At 34.4% G+C, this 18021-nt stretch overlaps 1 protein-coding gene across 1 annotated transcript in view; it reads left to right on the top strand.

Moving 5' to 3' along the window:
- Positions 1-1335: 1335 nt before the first annotated feature.
- Positions 1336-18021, top strand: part of LOC308417754 (uncharacterized protein) — a gene marked incomplete at both ends in the record, with an annotated part of 39582 nt that continues 22896 nt past the window's right edge. The window contains 2 exons of the mRNA XM_080913065.1: positions 1336-2286; positions 7724-7907. Coding sequence (XP_080769191.1) covers positions 1336-2286; positions 7724-7907 — 1135 coding nt within the window. The remainder of the gene's footprint in view (positions 2287-7723; positions 7908-18021) is intronic.

The raw sequence follows: 18021 nt of genomic DNA, 5'->3' as shown, positions 1-18021 counted from the left end.
AGAAATTAATTATGTAATTTTTTATTTTAATTGAATGATTCCTAAACATGCTGTTAAAATCATCTGCCTGTTTATTTATATCTTCTACTTTGTCCTCAAGACAAAATACATCTATTTGGATATTGCTGAAAAAAAAGACAATATTTATTCTTCATAATGCCCCGAGAGAATTATAGGTATCGAGTGAAAATTCCCTTGGAATGACTTCCTTCAGCCAACTACTTGCCACAGTCTAGAGTCAATAAAGATGCTTAACTTCATCTTTCTCAGATCTCATTTCTCTCCTGTGCTCAGCTCAATCACCTGATACTTTCAAACTTCTATATATCAACCGAATCCTCTAATTCCCTACCTAAAATGTATGACTGTTTATTGTATCTATAATCACAGTTTATAAATTTGTATATTTATTTAAATGTTCCCTTTGCAAAACACTGGCCTTTTCATCACACTTTATCTTTGCCTTTAACAGCTAAGTTTCTCAAAATGAAACAAACCATAGCACTACCACAATTTCTTCATCCATTCCCTAATTCACTCCCACTGATGGCCAGTTTTTGTTTGGGAGGGCCCCTCACTTTCCCAGGATAAACAACTTCTCTGAACTGCACTTGAATGATGAACTGTTACTTGAGTTAGCTGCTCAAGCAGTTCATCACAGTTGTCAAATAGGGGATACCATGATCTCATTTTTTTTATAGTGCTCATAAAGCATTCAGATTTCCCATAGTTTAGGAAATATAATTGTTCCCATAAATTTCCACAATATTCTGTCTTTGTTATTTTCCTTTTAATAACATACTCTTTGATTATTCACCGATAATGTAGGATCAAAATGATTGCTTCTAGAATTCTATGTCTAGAAAGTCACACCTTTAGGACCAATTCTAAGAAACAAAGTCTTTTAGAAGGTTTCTCTTGCTCACATTAAGTCTGGCAAATTAAAAATTAAATGTGCTTGTTTTTCTCTGTTCTAAAAACTGAGTCTCCCACATTGAAAGATTTTTAATTTTTGTGTTTCTAGAAATCACTATCTATGCACAAAATCCCCTAAAACTTAAAAGTCTATAAATATAAAAATACATATGTAAGCATACAAAATTACATGATTATATTTTCTTGGTTTAAGAATCAACACATTGTATATTCTAAACGTCTCTTATAATTTTAATTGCTAAATTGATATATTTATTTTTTTTGAACAAGGGAATTTATATTCTAGTGTAGTTTTTCTAATCAGAAAATGTTTTAAATATTTTTTACAACAGCACAGTTATAACAACAGTTTTGTTGTTACTTATTAGGATATAAACACTGTGAAGGCAACAACTACGAATGCAGGACAACAGAGAATTCCTAAGCAACTTCACATCGAAATTACCAACTTTCTTGTTGACTGGCATTCCTGGCTTAGAGTCTGCTCATGGCTGGATCTCCATCCCTTTCTGTTGTCTTTACGCTACCGCCATCACTGGCAACAGCATGATCCTCTTTATAATTGTGACCCAGCATAGTCTGCATGAACCTATGTACTACTTCCTCTCCATGCTCTCTGCCGCTGACCTGGGTTTGACTTTTTCTACAATGTCAACCACCTTAAGAATCCTGTGGTTTCAGGCAAAAGATATCAGTCTAGATTTATGCATTGTTCAGATGTTTTTTCTCCACGGATTCACATGTACAGAATCTGGGATACTAGTGGCTATGGCTTTTGACCGTTACGTCGCAATCTGCAACCCTCTTAGATATACCATGATTCTTACTAATTCAAGAATTGTTCAGATCGGTTTCCTAGTGATGATGCGTACTCTATTATTAATAATTCCACTACTTTTACTCCTTAAGCCTGTCTCTTTCTGTAAAAAGAGTACCCTCTCCCACTCCTACTGTTATCACCCAGATGTGATTAAGTTAGCATGTTCAGACACTCGGGCCAATAGCATCTGTGGACTAGTTGACCTCATTCTGACCACAGGGGTAGATATTCCATGCATTATCTCATCTTATATACTGATCATTCGCTCTGTCCTCACTATTGCGTCCTCGGAAGAACGGCACAAGGCCTTCAGCACCTGCGTGTCCCACATTGGAGCAGTTGCTGTTTTCTACATCCCAATGTTTAGCCTGTCTCTGGTGCATCGCTATGCGCGGTCAGCGCCCAAAGTAGTCCATTCAATGATGGCCAATGTTTACCTTCTTTTACCCCCTGTGCTCAACCCTATCATCTATAGTGTGAAAACAAAACCAATCAGAAAGGCTGTTCTTAGTTTGCTCTTTGAAAAAAAAGCACAGAAACCTCTTAACATTTGAATATCCCGGTGTGATTTTCATGCTCCAAAAGTGAATGGGGTTGGAGATGCCCCATTTGATGAAGGAATTTTCAATTCTTAATTTATTTAGAAAGGTTTAATAAATATTTTGATGTTTTCTGTTTACAGTATTCCATGCTATGCTTTTCATGAGTTTTACAGTCTAATCAGGGAAATTTGAAGAGTAATGATGAAGAAATAAAACTGTTGCTCAAAATAGTTGACATTTCCTAGTTGTTTTGTTGGCTCACAAATAATATTCCATCTATCTTTTAAAACAGCACAATAAAATGTATAAATATTTGCAATACAATCAAAATATATACTGTTCATATAAATGAAGGTCTGGAGACATTCAGGAAACATATCAAACTTGGATCTGAGTTGGTATTTTGATTGATGATTCCCATATTCTAGACAACATGATCTGTAATGCACATTATACTAAATGTTTCCAGGGGAGACACTGCAAAGCAAGAAGTAAAGAGTACATCACTCCAAACACATCCCTCAGTTGTAAATGTTTCATAGCTTTTTCAAAATTATTTAGCTTATTATATACAGAGAAAATTCATGGTATATGTACGTGATAAGAATAAATAGTGTAGAAAAGAAATAGTCAAAATAAAGTTTTGAAAATTAGGAATAATTATTTCTTTATTTGTTAAATGAAGTGGATCTTTGGGGCTAAAAGAAACCATTAAGTAAAATGCAAGAAATCTTAGAACAGAGGTTGTTGCTTTGTTTCTTAATTGTTTATTAAAAATTTATATTAAAATAATTTATATAATAAACAATAGTTCACTAAGAATTTAATACAATACATGTTATTGTCATCACAGGAAAATCAAAGTGAACATACTGATGTTACTTTATAAAATTTCACGTTACATAAATGTATGAATGGCTTATATGGATTCTTTAACCATCCTATAAGCTAAAGTAAAGATTGATTGATGATTTTTCAGCTGATAAGCAATTAATACAGAACCAGGCACAAATATTTGCTTTCTAAAAAGGAAAACTATTTGGATTCTGGAGACAGCCAAAAGCTTACACTTCCAGTTGCATAAGGATATTTTTAGATGTAAACAGTGTGGTGATGCATACACAAATACACACACACACACACACACACACACACTCACAAACACACACATGCACACACACACACTGACACATGGTGGATTTCATAGATATCTTACAAACACCAGGACACCAGTGTGATGGAACCAGTCCACATTAGCTTGCAAACCCATTTTGTATACTTTTCCCAACAATAAACTCATACAAATGACAAATTTTCTCCTCAACATATTCTGTTCATCAGCACATATATGACTGTAGGTGTACTTTAGCATGTTTGCACTTGCATGATGTAATAGAAAATAAAATATCAATAAACATACATCATTATGTTTCACAAACTTTTGAATATGTACATGAAACATAAACATGGGCAAAAATGAAAACAGTGCACTTAATATTATTACAGTTGGTAGCTCAAAATTAGTACCGTATTGAGTTTTCCTTGAAATCTGAAATGTAAAGATTTCCATTGACACATTAAAAAAGATATTTTAATATTTTAGAAGCAATTTTCTGGAAAAACTAAGGAATGTGTGTCCAATATTCACGTGGGATTGTACATTTTAAAATTATTGGTCATATCTGAAATAGGCTTTGAAATAAAGAAAACACAGAAATTTGTCTGAACTCAGTGGAGTCCAGTTGCTTTTCTAAGTGGTCTTGCACAGTTCTAAAGTCAGAAAATTGAAATCTTTGCTCTTACAAAACCCACAGAAGTAAGACAAGTTAAAGATTTTAAAGGAGAAGCTAATAAATGTAAAATGGCAGAAACTAGCTGTTATATGAGTCCACATATATAAACAAAAAAATAAATCAAGTTTCTGAAATAATTATATTCTCAAAATGGATAAAAATACCCACATAAAATATGAAATGTTGAAACTCGGAGAGGAAAATACAGAGAAAATACATCAAGATAGAGGCATAAAGTGCTCCAAAGTAGATTCTACTGGTTCAGGAAGTATTCTTAAGTATTAACCACAATCATGATCATATGAAGGTAAGATGTTCCTGTACCCAAGTTAAATGAGTGCCAAACAGTAAAATTATTACAAAGTACACATCACAGAGAAATTGACAAGCAGAATATATGAAGTGCAAATATCAAATGTCCTCTTCCATATCACAAATGAGCTAATGGTAAACAGACAGCTCTGAAAACAAACAGAAATGTCAAATAAATATCTATAAGTATCTGCTAATGCTTTGTATCCTTAGCCATCAGAGAAAGACAAGTGAAAATGGCCTTCAGACTCCATCTTCTGTCAGTCAGATGAAGACTAAGTAAATGAACAACAAATGCTAGTTAAAATGTGGGGAAAGAAGAATCTTTATGGGGCAAATGTAACATCGTAAGGCTACTGTAGAAATTGGTGAGGATATTCTTCAAAGAACTACAAATGCCAGTCCTAAATAATTCAGCTATATTGTCTTGATTATATTGTCTGAAAACTCTTACAATCATACTACTGACATGGCCATTTTTATTACACTACTATTCCCAATAGCTAAAAATTTGGATCAGCTTAGATGAGATTACAAAGTTTCTGTAAGGCTAAGGACATTGTCAAGAAAACAAAATGGCAGCCAACAGAATGGGAAAAGATCTTTACCAACTCCACATCAGATAGAGGCCTAATATCCAGAGTATACAAAGAACTCAAAAAGCTAGATACCAGAGAATCAAACAACCCTATTAAAAAATGGGGTAGAGAGCTAAACAAAAACGTTCTCAATTGAGGAATATCAAATGGCTGAGAAACATCTGAGGAAGTGCTCGACATCCTTAGCCATCAGGGAAATGCAAATCAAAACAACCCTGAGATTCCACCTCACACGAGTCAGATTGGCCAAGATCCAAAACTCAGATGACAGCAGATGCTGGCTAGGTTGCAGAGAAAGAGGAACACTTCTCCACTGTTGGTAGGGTTGTAAACTGATACAACCACTCTGGAAATCAGTCTGGCCAGAAGCTGGAAAGAACCCAGATGTCCTTCAGTAGATGAATGGATACAAAAATTGTGGTACATTTACACAATGGAGTACTACTAAGCCACCAGAAACAATGACTTAACCAAATTCTTAAGAAAATGGCTGCATCTAGAGAATAGCATCCTGAGTGAGATAACCCAGTCACAAAAGAACAGACGTAATAAGCAGTCACTTATAGTGGGCTGCTAACCCCAGAGGCACGCACTGCCCCAGAAACAACTCACAGACTGTGTGAAGTCCAAGAAAAAAAAAGAAAAGAAAAGAAAACAACAACAAAAAAAAGTCATGCTCAATCCTTACACACCAAGAACACATTGACAAATTCAGGGTTACACCCTGTATTACATGTACTTTGTGCTCATTGTAAAAAAAAAAAAAAAAAGCAAAAAGAAAAAAAAAAAGCCAAAAAAAGATGTCAATCAACAAATTAATTCATAAAAAAGTACTGTATATACTCACAATAAAGGTGTATTCAGCTACAAAGAGAAGTGCAATTCTGACATTTGCAGGAAAATCAACAGAGCTGAAGATCATTCTTGTAAGTTATTCAGATTCAGAAAGAGAAATAGCACGTTTAATCTCACAGGCAAAAACTATGCATATGTAGTGTATCTAGGGTGATGAGAAGTGTGTGTTTTGGAACTGAGAGGAGTAGAATAGGGAGCCTGAATTTGAGATGAGTTATATGAGAGAAGAATAAATTTTAAAAATATTAGAAAATCAACTGAGGTTTAGGGTTTCTCTAGGGAAAAAAGAGCTAATATAAACTTTGTTTCTATACTTATGTGTTAAAGGCACAATGAGGATAATATAAAAGACTATTTACATTATTACAAATTAATATTAATTCAATCTCCCAGAATCAAAGCATCTCAAATTAGTGCAGATTTAACTCATCTAAGCGTTAAACCAAAGGTAGCAAGAAGTAAAACAGAAATATAAGGGAATGTGGAGACAAAGACAAATTAAAAATGGAAATCTAGAATTGCACGCTGGAAAGACTTAAGTTTCTATAAAGACAAACTAGGAAACAGAACAGAGACCATTAGGACATTCAAATAGTAGGCGGAAAGAGACAAAGAGGGAAACACACACACAGACATATAGAGAGAGAGAGAGAGAGAGAGAGAGAGAGAGAGAGAGAGAGAGAGAGAGAGAGACAGAGACACAGAGAGAGAGGCAGAGAGATACAGAGAGACAGAGACAGAGAGAGACAGAGACAGAGAGACAAAGAGAGACAGAGAAAGACAGAAAGAGAGACAGAGACACACAGAGAGACAGAGACAGAGACAGAGAGAGAAAGAGAGAGAGACAGACAGAGAGAGACAGAGACACACAGAGAGGCAGAAAGACAGAGAGACAAAAAACAGAGACAGAGAGACAAAGAGACACACACAGAGAAAAACATTATGACTTATCAACATTGGGAAGAAATAATAGAACTATTAGTTGTTTGGAAAGTGGGTAATGGTAGCTTATTAAAATGTCTCAATGAAGAAGTTCCTTATGCATAAACTTCAGGCAAGTGTTTTAATTGCAAAATATAATTGAATATATTATACATTAATATATACTTTCAAAAGCAAAACCATTATGAGGTAAATTACGGTTTAGGCAGTAGTGTTAATTTTTTAGCAATGAGGAACACATCACAATGTCCCCTCTAATATTTTTTCAGCTATTCTTAGATAAAGTTGTTATTGTAAAACAGTTTTCAAAGACTACATCTCAGGTGACAGCAAAATAATAAAAATAAAATAAAAATTATCTAAAGGATGCTATTTATAAAAGGTGATGGGATAATTTGGTTAACTGTAATAATCACACACACACACACACACACACACACACATACACACACGGAGTGTTATTACTGTCTGTCATATTCTTCAGTTTAGAATATGCCTGCGACTAAAATTTCCAACATTAAAATTAGCACAAAAGTGACTCTGTGTCTAAAACATTCTCCCTTTCTCTCCCAATTCTTCTCCCTCCCCACCTCTCCTCCATGCTGTGTGTGTGTGTGTGTGTGTGTGTGTGTGTGCCTGTGCACACACACATGTGCTCACACATGCATATGTGTGTGCCCTCACATTTGTGTATTTGTATGTGATATATCTATCTCTATCTATCATCTATCTATCTATCTATCTATCTATCTATCTATCTATCTATCTATCTATCTATCTATCTATCATCTATCTACATATATATATATATTGGTGCTAATATCTACCCTGATTTCATGAGTTCAATTGTAAAACAGAAAATAAAAGTTTCTGAGAGGAAAATTAATAAGGCCAGAATTTTCAGTAAAAAAAATTTTTTTGTAGGTAAGAAAAATAAATGTTCTGCTTTGCAGGGGAGCAGATTGCTTTAGTAAAGCCCATAGGCCCAGAGGAAGTGCAGTTCCACTTTTGAGGGCTGAATTGGGGAAATGGGATGATTCTAACACAGAGGATGAGGAAAAACATGAGCCTGAAAAACCTAAAGAAATTTTCATCATGGGAGAGAGAGGTAGCTTGCAACTCACTACAATCCTCTTTGTAAGTAGTTGTCACATGGTAGATTAGAAAGAAATTAAAAATATGAACTTTTAATAAAATATAATCCGGATAAAGAAACAAATATTGTGGCTGTATAGTTGCAGTCCCATTATAGAATGCTAAGGTATCACTACAAACAGATTTCACATTAGTCTACAGTTAGACTGAGTCAGAGGCACGGTTTGTCAGAAGAAATGAGGAGGAGTCTGAGCTGCTGTCACACTTCTGAAGATCTTGTGTATTAATATTTGTATTTGTTGTTCTGTTAGAAGGTATAAACAGTATTATATAAAAGTAAACAGTAAATCAAGAGATCATAGGTGCTGTGGAATGTAACTCACAATAGGCTTCTTACTTAGAACATGTAACATCCCAGGTTTGACCTTAATAGTCTGTGACTCAGTCTCTCTCTCTCTCTCTCTCTTCCTCCCTCTCCCCCTCCCACACTCACACACATTTATTTATGAATAATTTTATATGCAGTGTAGGATACACAAATGAAAGAAACATTTCTACATTCACCGACTTTATGATGATTGTAAGGAATTTTTTTTCATTTCACATGTATGACTGTTTGGAAGCATTTGTGTGAATGTACGTCTTATGTGCCAGGTGCCTGTGGTGTCTGTGGAGGCTGGAAGAGAACATCATGTTCACATGGGAGTAGAGTTACAGTTGTGACCCACCATGTGTGTGCTGGGAACCTAACAGGTCTTTTATAAGGTCAGTTATTGCTTATAAATTGCTCATCTCTCCAGCATCTGCTTCATAAATATTGTTTGTAAATTAAGACCGATCTCATTGAATTTGGCCTAAGTAAGTGAAATAAGAGTGGCGTTAGCTTTTTAGGCACTCATATATTAGAAGTTTTCAAATAAATTATCAGATTTGGCTTTCCAGTTTTTCATTAATTTATTTATTCACTTTACATTCAAATATCAGACTCCCAGTCTCCACTCACACAGCTCCTCCCCTAATTACCCTTCCCCTTCTCCTTTGAGAAGGAGAAGGCCCCCAGGTTATGACCTCACCCTGGCACATCAAGTCAATTCAGGACTAGGAACATTTTTTCCCACTGAGGCCCAACAATGCAACCCAGTTATAGGAACAGGATCCACAGGCAGGCAACAGCTTATGATATTATAGGGCTCATTCCATTTGTTGGGGATATGCATGAAGACTAATCTGCTACTTATGCGTAGGAGATAGGATCTAGGCCCAGTCTAGGTATATACTCTTTGATGGTGGTTCTGTCTCTGGGGGTCTCCATAGTCCAGATTAGTTAACTATTGGTCTTCTTGCAAAGTCCCTGTCATCTTTTGTTCCCTCTTTCTTTCTCCCACCTATACCACAAGACTCTCTGAACTCCATCTAATGTTTGCACATGGGTCTCTAAATCTGGTTCCACTTTCTGGTAGGTAGACAATCTCAGAGGATAGTTAGGTAGGCTCCTGTCTGAAAGCATAGCATAATATCATTAAATAATGTTAAGGATTGGTACTTGCCCATAGGATGGATGGGTCTCAGTTTGGGCCAGGTATTAGTTGGCCATTTCCTTTGTCTCTGCTTTATCTTTGTCCCTGAATATCTTGTAAGTACACATTTTGTACTTTTCTTTCCATCTGGGAGTCCTGCCTGGATATGGTCAGTGGCCACTTCAGGCTCCATGTCCTATTCTGCTAGGAATCTTAGCTATAGTCACTCTTAGATTCCATGCTCCCTCCCCTGTCTCAGGTCTTTGGCAAGTTCTAAAGATGATGCCTATCCCCTAACATGGACAGCCAGTAGATTTAAATCCTGACTCCCCTCCTCTCCCCACACCTGATGCCCTTCCCTGTTCTCTTCACCATTCCTTCTCCTTCCCAGTCCCTCCCTCTGAAATCTACTTTTATTTCTCTTTTAGAGAAATATTAAACTCCTCTCTTGGGCCCTCCTTGTTATTTGTCGTTTTGGGGTCTGTGGATTGTTTTATTGTTATCCTGTAACCTATGGTTAATTTCTTCTTAAGGTGAATACATAAGATGCATTTATTTTGGGGTCTGGGTTACCTCATTTAGGATGATAGAGTTTAGTTCCATCTATCTGCCTGCAAAATTCATGATGGTCTTGGTTTTAATAGCTGAGTAGTATTCCATTGTATAAATGAACCACATTTTTCATTTTCCATTCTTTCCTTAAGGAACATCTGGGTTGTTTCATTTTCTGGCTATTACAAATGAAGCCACTCTGAACATAGTTGAGAAAGTGTCCTTGTGGGATGGTGGAACATCTTTTTCCCAGAACCTCTATAGCTGCTTCTTGATGTAGATATATTCCTAATTTTCTGAGAAACCATGGAATTGATTTCCAGAGTGCTTGTACAAGCTTTACTTTCACTAGCAATGGAGAAGTGTTACACTTGCTCCATGTCCTAGTCAGCATGTGTTGTCCCTCGTCTTTGAAAATTTCTTTAAGTGTTTCTTGGCTGTTAGAATTTTCTCTGTGGAGAATTTTCTTTTTAGCTCTGTACCCATTTTTAATTGGGGTATTTGGGTTGTTCATTTCTAAATTCTTGAGTTCTATATATATTTTGAATATTAGCCTCTTGTTAGATGTACTGTTGGTGAGATCTTTCCCCAATCGGTAGACTGTCATTTTGTCCTGTTGACAGTGTCCTTTGTATACATAAGTTTTTCAAGTTGATCTTAATGCCTGAGCTATAGGTTTTCTGTTTAGAATGTTGTCTCCTGTTCCAATAAATTCAAGGCTATCCCCCACTTTTTTCTATATTAGATTTAGTATATCTGGTTTTATGTTGAGGTCTTTGATTCACTTGGACTTCAATTTTTTGCAGGATGGTAAATATGGATCTATTTACATTCTTCTAAATACAGACATCCAGTTAGATCCACACCATTTGTTGAAGATTCCCTCCTTGTTCCATTGCATGATTTTTGCTTTATTTATTTATTTATTTATTTATTTATTTATTTATTTATTTATTTATTTTGCAAGACTCAAATATCCATAGATGTGTAAGTTTGTTTATGGGTTTTCTATTTGACTCCATTGACCAACCTGTCTGTTTCTAAACCAATACCATGTGGTTTTTAATCACTATTACTCTGTAGTACAGTTTCAGGTCAAGGATGGTGATTCCTCCTGAAGTTCTTTTCCTGTAGAGGATTGTTTTAGCTATCCTGTTTGTGTTTGTTGGTTTGGTTTGTTAATTTTGTCTTTTCTTTATGAAGATGAAAATAGTTATTTCATTGTCTCTAAAGAATTATGTTGGAATTTTTATGGGAATTTCACTGAATTTGTAGATTGCTTTTGGTTAAATGACCATAATCACTATGTTAATTCTATAGATTGGTTTTTGAATAGCTTTTCAAGGCTGGGATCCAAACCAGAAGCTTGCCCTTGATTTTCACTTGTGATACCTACAGAATTGAATGAGTCTCCTCTGCTCTCTGTCTCTAACATAGTAAGAATTTTCTTGACCTTTCAGAAATAAAATTTACTCAACTTCAAACCAACAGATAATTTAAATCAAGAAAGTCATTGGAATATAAAGCCCGTTTAACTGCACTTAACATTTCTTTTCTAAAATTGGATTTTACAGATTTACTATATTTAAAATAAAAACCTTTTTTTTTTTTTTTTGATTTCTTGTTTTGGAACACTCAAAGCATTATAATTTTTTTAAAAAAATATTTTATTCTTTGATAAGCAACCACATATTTCATGCTTTCATTTTTAAGACAGATCATACTCTCCTTTCATATATATATTTACTTCAAACGGGAGAGGGTGGTTGGAAGACAAAGCACCTTACCTTCATGGAAAGAAGTGGAGGTGGGGGATGAGAGTGGGGGGGTTAACATTTGAAATGTAAATACAGAGAATATCTAATTTAAAAGTGATTCAATAATAATAATAATAATAATAATAATAATAATAATAATAATAATAATAAATTATAATTTCCCCCCTCTTTCTTTTCTTTCCTCAGTCCTAGATACCATCTCTGCAATCCTCTCATACCCTTTCCCTGTCTTTCTGTTTGACTTTTGCAACATACTATGTTCACTCATGCCAGCCTTGAATTTGTATGCAGGCAGTTTCCTGCTTCTGCCTCTTGAGTGGAAAGTACTGGGCCTAGAGGTATACAGCCTCACACTAGGTTTGTGTGCTAGGAAGGATCAAACCCATGTTCTTACATGTCACACACTACAATATCAAGTAAGATATAGCCAAAGATGCCTATACCTATGTTTTGACAGAATATTCCTGCTACCATTTTTGAAAATTTCCTTTGCATATATTGATTAAAATGGTGAAATATCAATGACTATTCTTTTACAGAGAAACATAGAAAAATGATAATTGGGAATCATCATTCCAATTTTGGAATGACTTAGAATATTCATTATTGGTACTTTAATAATTGATAAAATTATCTAAATCTTCAAATCATGGTTATTCAGTGAGGTATAAAAATATTTCAACCACTTTGTTTTGGACACCATATTAAATAGTAAGTTGCTAAAAGTAATAAAAGTAAAGTATAACAGTATAGAATGTTCTTTTTAGATATTTATCAAATATCTGTTTATTTGAGAGAGCTAAAATAAAAGTTTCAACACATAAAATAATTTGTAAAGTATTTCAGTTATATAAATGATAGCACTATAATAATCTTTCATAGTTTTATATACTCTGCTTTTTATAGTGTAGGCATGTTAGGCAAATATTACAACATAAGAGTAGTCAAATTCACGGGATTTTGTTCTGATGTCAAGTTTAGTATGCATGTTTAGTGTTATGTAATAAAACAGTATTAAGCAATCACTTTTTCTATTTTTATATTCATACATTTGTCCTAGGTTAGATTACTAATGTTTAAAAATCCATTTAATACATTATACTCTTACAACTGGTAAATCAAAAACAACTAACTAGAAAAACTAGGTGTAAAGGAAAATGTGACAGAGATAAACAAAGGGAAGGATGCTATCAGAACCTCAGAGCAGGGTGTATAAGAACAAGAGAGAATTGAAGGGAACATTGATAACTAACGGATGACAGGAGCAGACACAGTTGGAAGGACTGTCATCGTGATGACAAAGTAAGGAGTGCTGAGATCTCTGAGGTCACTGAGTTTCAATTATTCCCCAGAAACACATGAAATGCCTGATATTGCCAACTTGGTATGGATAGGGATCTCAATATTAAATATTAAATCAAGAAAATTGCAAGGCTGATTCTCTGAACTGCTGAACATGTACAAAGGTGATGCTGAAGAGTTAACATGCAATGTGACCCTTATTGATTCATTCTGCTTGATTTTCTGACATCACAGATTAGATTTTTTTTTGAGCTTGAACATGGTTAGCAGTTTTGTTTCTGACACATTTTTTCTAGAATCACGTTTCTTATCTGTTGGCTCTTCACACAGTATATGATAGGATTCATTACCGGAGGCACAAGCAAAAAAATGTCAGACATGAGAATTTTAGATAAAGGGGAACTACAGCTTGAAAGGCGATGGATCACAGCAAGGGAGATGACAGGGACATAGAAAATGAGCACAGCACAGATGTGGGAGACACAAGTACTCAGGACCTTCAGCCTTTCCCTTTGGGATGCAATGCCCAGCACTGCTCTCAGGATGAGTACATATGACATGAAAATGAATGTTATGTCAAGGATGCCTGTAAGAGCCACAAATAAACCATAGATGACATTGAAGGTGTTGTCTGAGCAGGCCAATTTCATGACATCCTGGTGGAGGCAATAAGAATGTGACAAGAGATTCTTCTGGCAATATCTTAGATGTTTTAGAGTTACAGGGAAAGGCAGGATCAGCAGCAGATTCTTGAAAGAAAAGGCAAGCCCGATTTGAAGGACCTTGGTGCTAGTAAGGATGGAAGAGTATCTCAGAGGGTTACAGATGGCAATAAAGCGATCAAAGGACATAATGAGAAGCACAGATGACTCCATAGCTGAGAACTCATGAATGAAAAACTCCTGGGCAAAACACACATCTGGAGAAATATCTGGAGAATTGAACAGGAAAACCTTAAGCATGGTAGGAAGAGAGGAAATGGACAGTCCGAGGTCAGAGAGAGCCAACATGGAGAGGAAATAATACATGGGTTCATGCAGAGAAGGCTCTGATTTGATGAAAAAGAGAATAGTGCAGTTGCCCAGGATGGCCACAGTATACAAGAGACATATAGGGATGAAGATCCAAATGTGGGTTGATTCCATCCCTGGGAACCCAACCAAATAGAAAGTAGAAACTTCAGTAACTGAGATGTTGAGAACAGACATGTCACCGTGTGTGGTTCAAGATGAATGGCTCCCAAGAGGTGTGTTGTGGTGCTGATAGTAGAGTAGCTTAAATGCTTGAGCTATTTGTGTTGAAATCTTTAAGGGTCTGTTAAACCAAGAGAGATAGAAATTGTTCTTAGAAATGTGCCTAACATGGAGGAAAAGAGATCAGATGTAACCTTAGTAGTTTATGTCAATATACAAATATGTAGTACATATCAATATCTTTATCAAAGCATAGTATGACCTATTAATATCTAAATCTTAGTGATTACTGGTCACATGAAGGATACTTTTTTTGTTTGAAGCACATTGATTCTCTCTCTTTTTTTGTTTATTTGGTTTTTTTGTTTTTTTATTTTTGTTTTTGTTTTTGTCTTCTTTTCCTGATGTTGGTATTGTTTGACAGTACTTTGGATTAGCATATTCTCAATAAAATAGATATTCTGCATTTTAATGTTAAACATGTTTTACTGAAATGTTTTTATTTATGTTAAATATGTTTAATTGAACTATTTATATTACTACTGTTGACACTGTAAATCATTATCATATGAAATACTCTCTTTAAAAATGTTTAACAGTAAGCAGAATTGTCTTAGATATATCAGTATTACACAATTAGATAGCTTTGTATGTATATGTATATGTTTATATATATGTATATACAAGCCCAGTCCTTTAAAATACTATTTATTTGTGAAGATTAATTATAGAAAATAGTTTTATAGGAACATTACAGTGAATTTTTAAATGCAACTTCTAATTTATGTTGAATATTTGTTTCATTTTAAAATTCATTTTGAAATGTTTGGCATTATAATGTAGTTAGCAACATATTAACATATCCTTCTGCCCTTTCTTCTCTCTTCATCTTTTTGAATCCCTGATTTATTTCAAAGAATTAGCTTCTGTGTCCAGCAATTGTTTTATATAAATAATTTATTACATAAATAAAATAATTTATATAGTTTATCATATTTAATTTTTAATTTTCTGTTTAGTATTTAGTGTATCAAAATTATCAATTACTTTTACAATACTCTTTGTTTCTTCTCTTTTTGAATTATTTAAATGACCATGAATTCCTGCTTACATTTACTAATCACTTAATTATTTTCCATTCAGTTAATCATAAGCTTTTATGCTTCTTATAACTTATTTTTATTTAAATTTATAAATAATATTTGAATTAGTTTATGAGACAGTGTGCTATTTTGATGTAGCTGTACAATGACAAATTTTTATTTTTTCAAATAAATAAAATAGAGGCAATATTCAGTTGTAATTAATATTTATTTCCCTTACCAGATCTGTTAGGTATCTTAGTTGTTAATAAAGAATTGTTTTGGCTGGTGTATGCAACTCCCAAGATGAATGTCTGACGCTGACCGGAAAAAAAGAGAAGTGTCTTATGGAAAGTTAAAGAAGACTTTGCAGGAAGATCAGGAAACAGATGTCACCTGCTTATTTGGTATGTTTGTCTAAACAGAGTCATTAGGAACTTTGTTTTGTTATTGTTTGTTGTTTAGATTTATTTTCTCCAGGAGAGAGCCCTCCTAGGCTTTTTTATTTGTTGTGTTGGTGTAGATGAAAGATTAAGTGGGATGTGCCTTTAATGCTTTGAGTCCTCTCCTGCAGAGCTCTTACTGATCAGGACTGGCTTATTGTCTTCAGACACCTTGGATCACTTTGCCAGACTTTCCTGTAGATAACGTTATTTTGCTTCTTTTAAATTTCCTTTCAGTTGTTCTGCAAAAAACTCTTCACTCAAGCCTAATAACAAGCTTAGTTAGATATTGATATTCTTTTGAGGCATGTTGTGGCTGACCTACAAGATCTTTTCATTTTTAACCTTGAATCCTTTTTATACTGTTAAGGGTTTGGATTTAAATAATTCTACACCAAACCAAACTAGTAACTTTAGTTTATTTCAGCTCTTTTAGTACAATAAAACTACATTTTAATCAATATAGAAAATAGAGTAAGAACATATTCATTCATTATTGACCTCTGCTTATTATAAATGACAAACAACCTTGTGTTTAGCACAGTGAAAAAATATGGATCTCATTAGAATATTCCTTATTTTCCAGAACGTATATTTTCTTTTGCTGTGAGAAAAGCGACATTTAGAGTTAGAATGGTAAATAGAAGGTTTTCTAGGTCTATCTGTTGCTCAGAAGTGTTTTCAGAGGTCAGTTTTCTAGATATAGAATTGTAAGAAAAATAATTACATCATGAGATCTTGAAGGTTTTCAAAGAGTAGCATTAGCATGAAGTTCAGGACTAAGCTGAAGTTAAATAAGAGGTTATTTATTGTGCTATTTATACTAATAATGTAATGATCTTTAATGGGACAATTATGTATTATAAAAGTTTTAGTCAAGTTTTCTCCATTTACTTACTTGGAAAGGAATTTATGTAAGGTGCTCCCCATAGTGGTACTGAATGAATGTGTCTAAAGAGAAAACACAAGTGTTTCCAGCCACTTACCAAGGTATGTCTTACATGGTCTTCACCTCAAGACTAAATAGAGATGAGCCAAAATAAACCTACTCCAGACTTTATTGTTCATCACATTCTGAAAGGCTGATTATATGTCTTCCCCTCTGAAGCCATGTTAGTACTTTAAAGGCCCCAGGGATGACAATGGAGTATCTGTACTCAAAGGGACTGAAATGCACATCTGTGTCTCATGCAGGCAAAAGCCCACTGAATAACAGTTCAGCTCAATTCTTAGTGTGCAGAAGATTTGAATGCTTATGTGTAAATTTCTACGAACCATGTCTCCTCTTGTGAAATTTATTTATTGTTCTTATACTTTTATATCCTTTTGGAAATTTAGCCACGTCATATTTTTGCAGATAGTTTTGTTTGTTGAGTTTGTTCACTATAGTTGAAGTAATTTACTTTTGCTCCTTTCTGATTAATGTAACTGTCCCTGTAAGGTAATAAATACTGGCTGTTTTCAAAATCAAAAGGACTCTTGAATTTTTTTTTTTTATTTTGGACAGCAGAGTAGTTTAATCATTGGTCAATTTTATTTTATATGTTCATTTCAGTGTTTGTTTTACTTAAGTAGATCTATGTATTTGGTTGTGTAATTGTGTGTGTGGGTGGATGTTTGTGTTGGGTGTGGGTGTGGGCTTGTTCTTGTGTGCATGTATATATATGTGTGTTTCCTCAGAGGCCAGAAGAGGGGGTAATATTCTTGAAAGCTGGAATTATTAGTGGTTGTGATCTTGCAGAGGTCTTGCGGAACAAATTCTAGTCCTCTGCTAAAATCACTCGGTCCTTAAATCACTGAGCCTTCTTCCTTGCCTTCCTTTTAAAAATACCTTGCAAATTACATTTTCTGTTTATGGAAGTTTTTAACATATAGAATAAATTAATATTTTTGTGATTTGGTTTAAAACGTGTTTTTCTGTCATCTTGTTAATGATACTCTCATCCTAAATTTGGCTCCCTTTTTATTGAACAGCAAATGACCATTAGTGTGCTGCTGAATGAGTGTGTTCTTTGAAGTGAACAAGCTATGTGAACAAAAAGGGAACAGAACTATCTGACAAACTGAATCCATTCAGTTATAATGAGGTCACATTCCATGCTGCAGAAATCTTTGGTTCCAATAAGACCATCCTTCATCATAGTCTGGAGCTGAAGAAAATCCCTATGGATTATTAATGACCATTGTCTGGTCACTGGATTTGTTTTTCCTTCAGAAAACATACATGACCTTATATTTGGGAGTTCAGAGTAGACAAAAG

The sequence above is a fragment of the Micromys minutus genome, assembly GCF_963924665.1.
Source record: "Micromys minutus genome assembly, chromosome: 2".
NCBI classification, from domain to species: Eukaryota; Metazoa; Chordata; class Mammalia; order Rodentia; family Muridae; genus Micromys; species Micromys minutus.
Note: the sequence above shows the minus strand (reverse complement) of the source record. Positions and strands in the feature narration are given on the sequence as shown.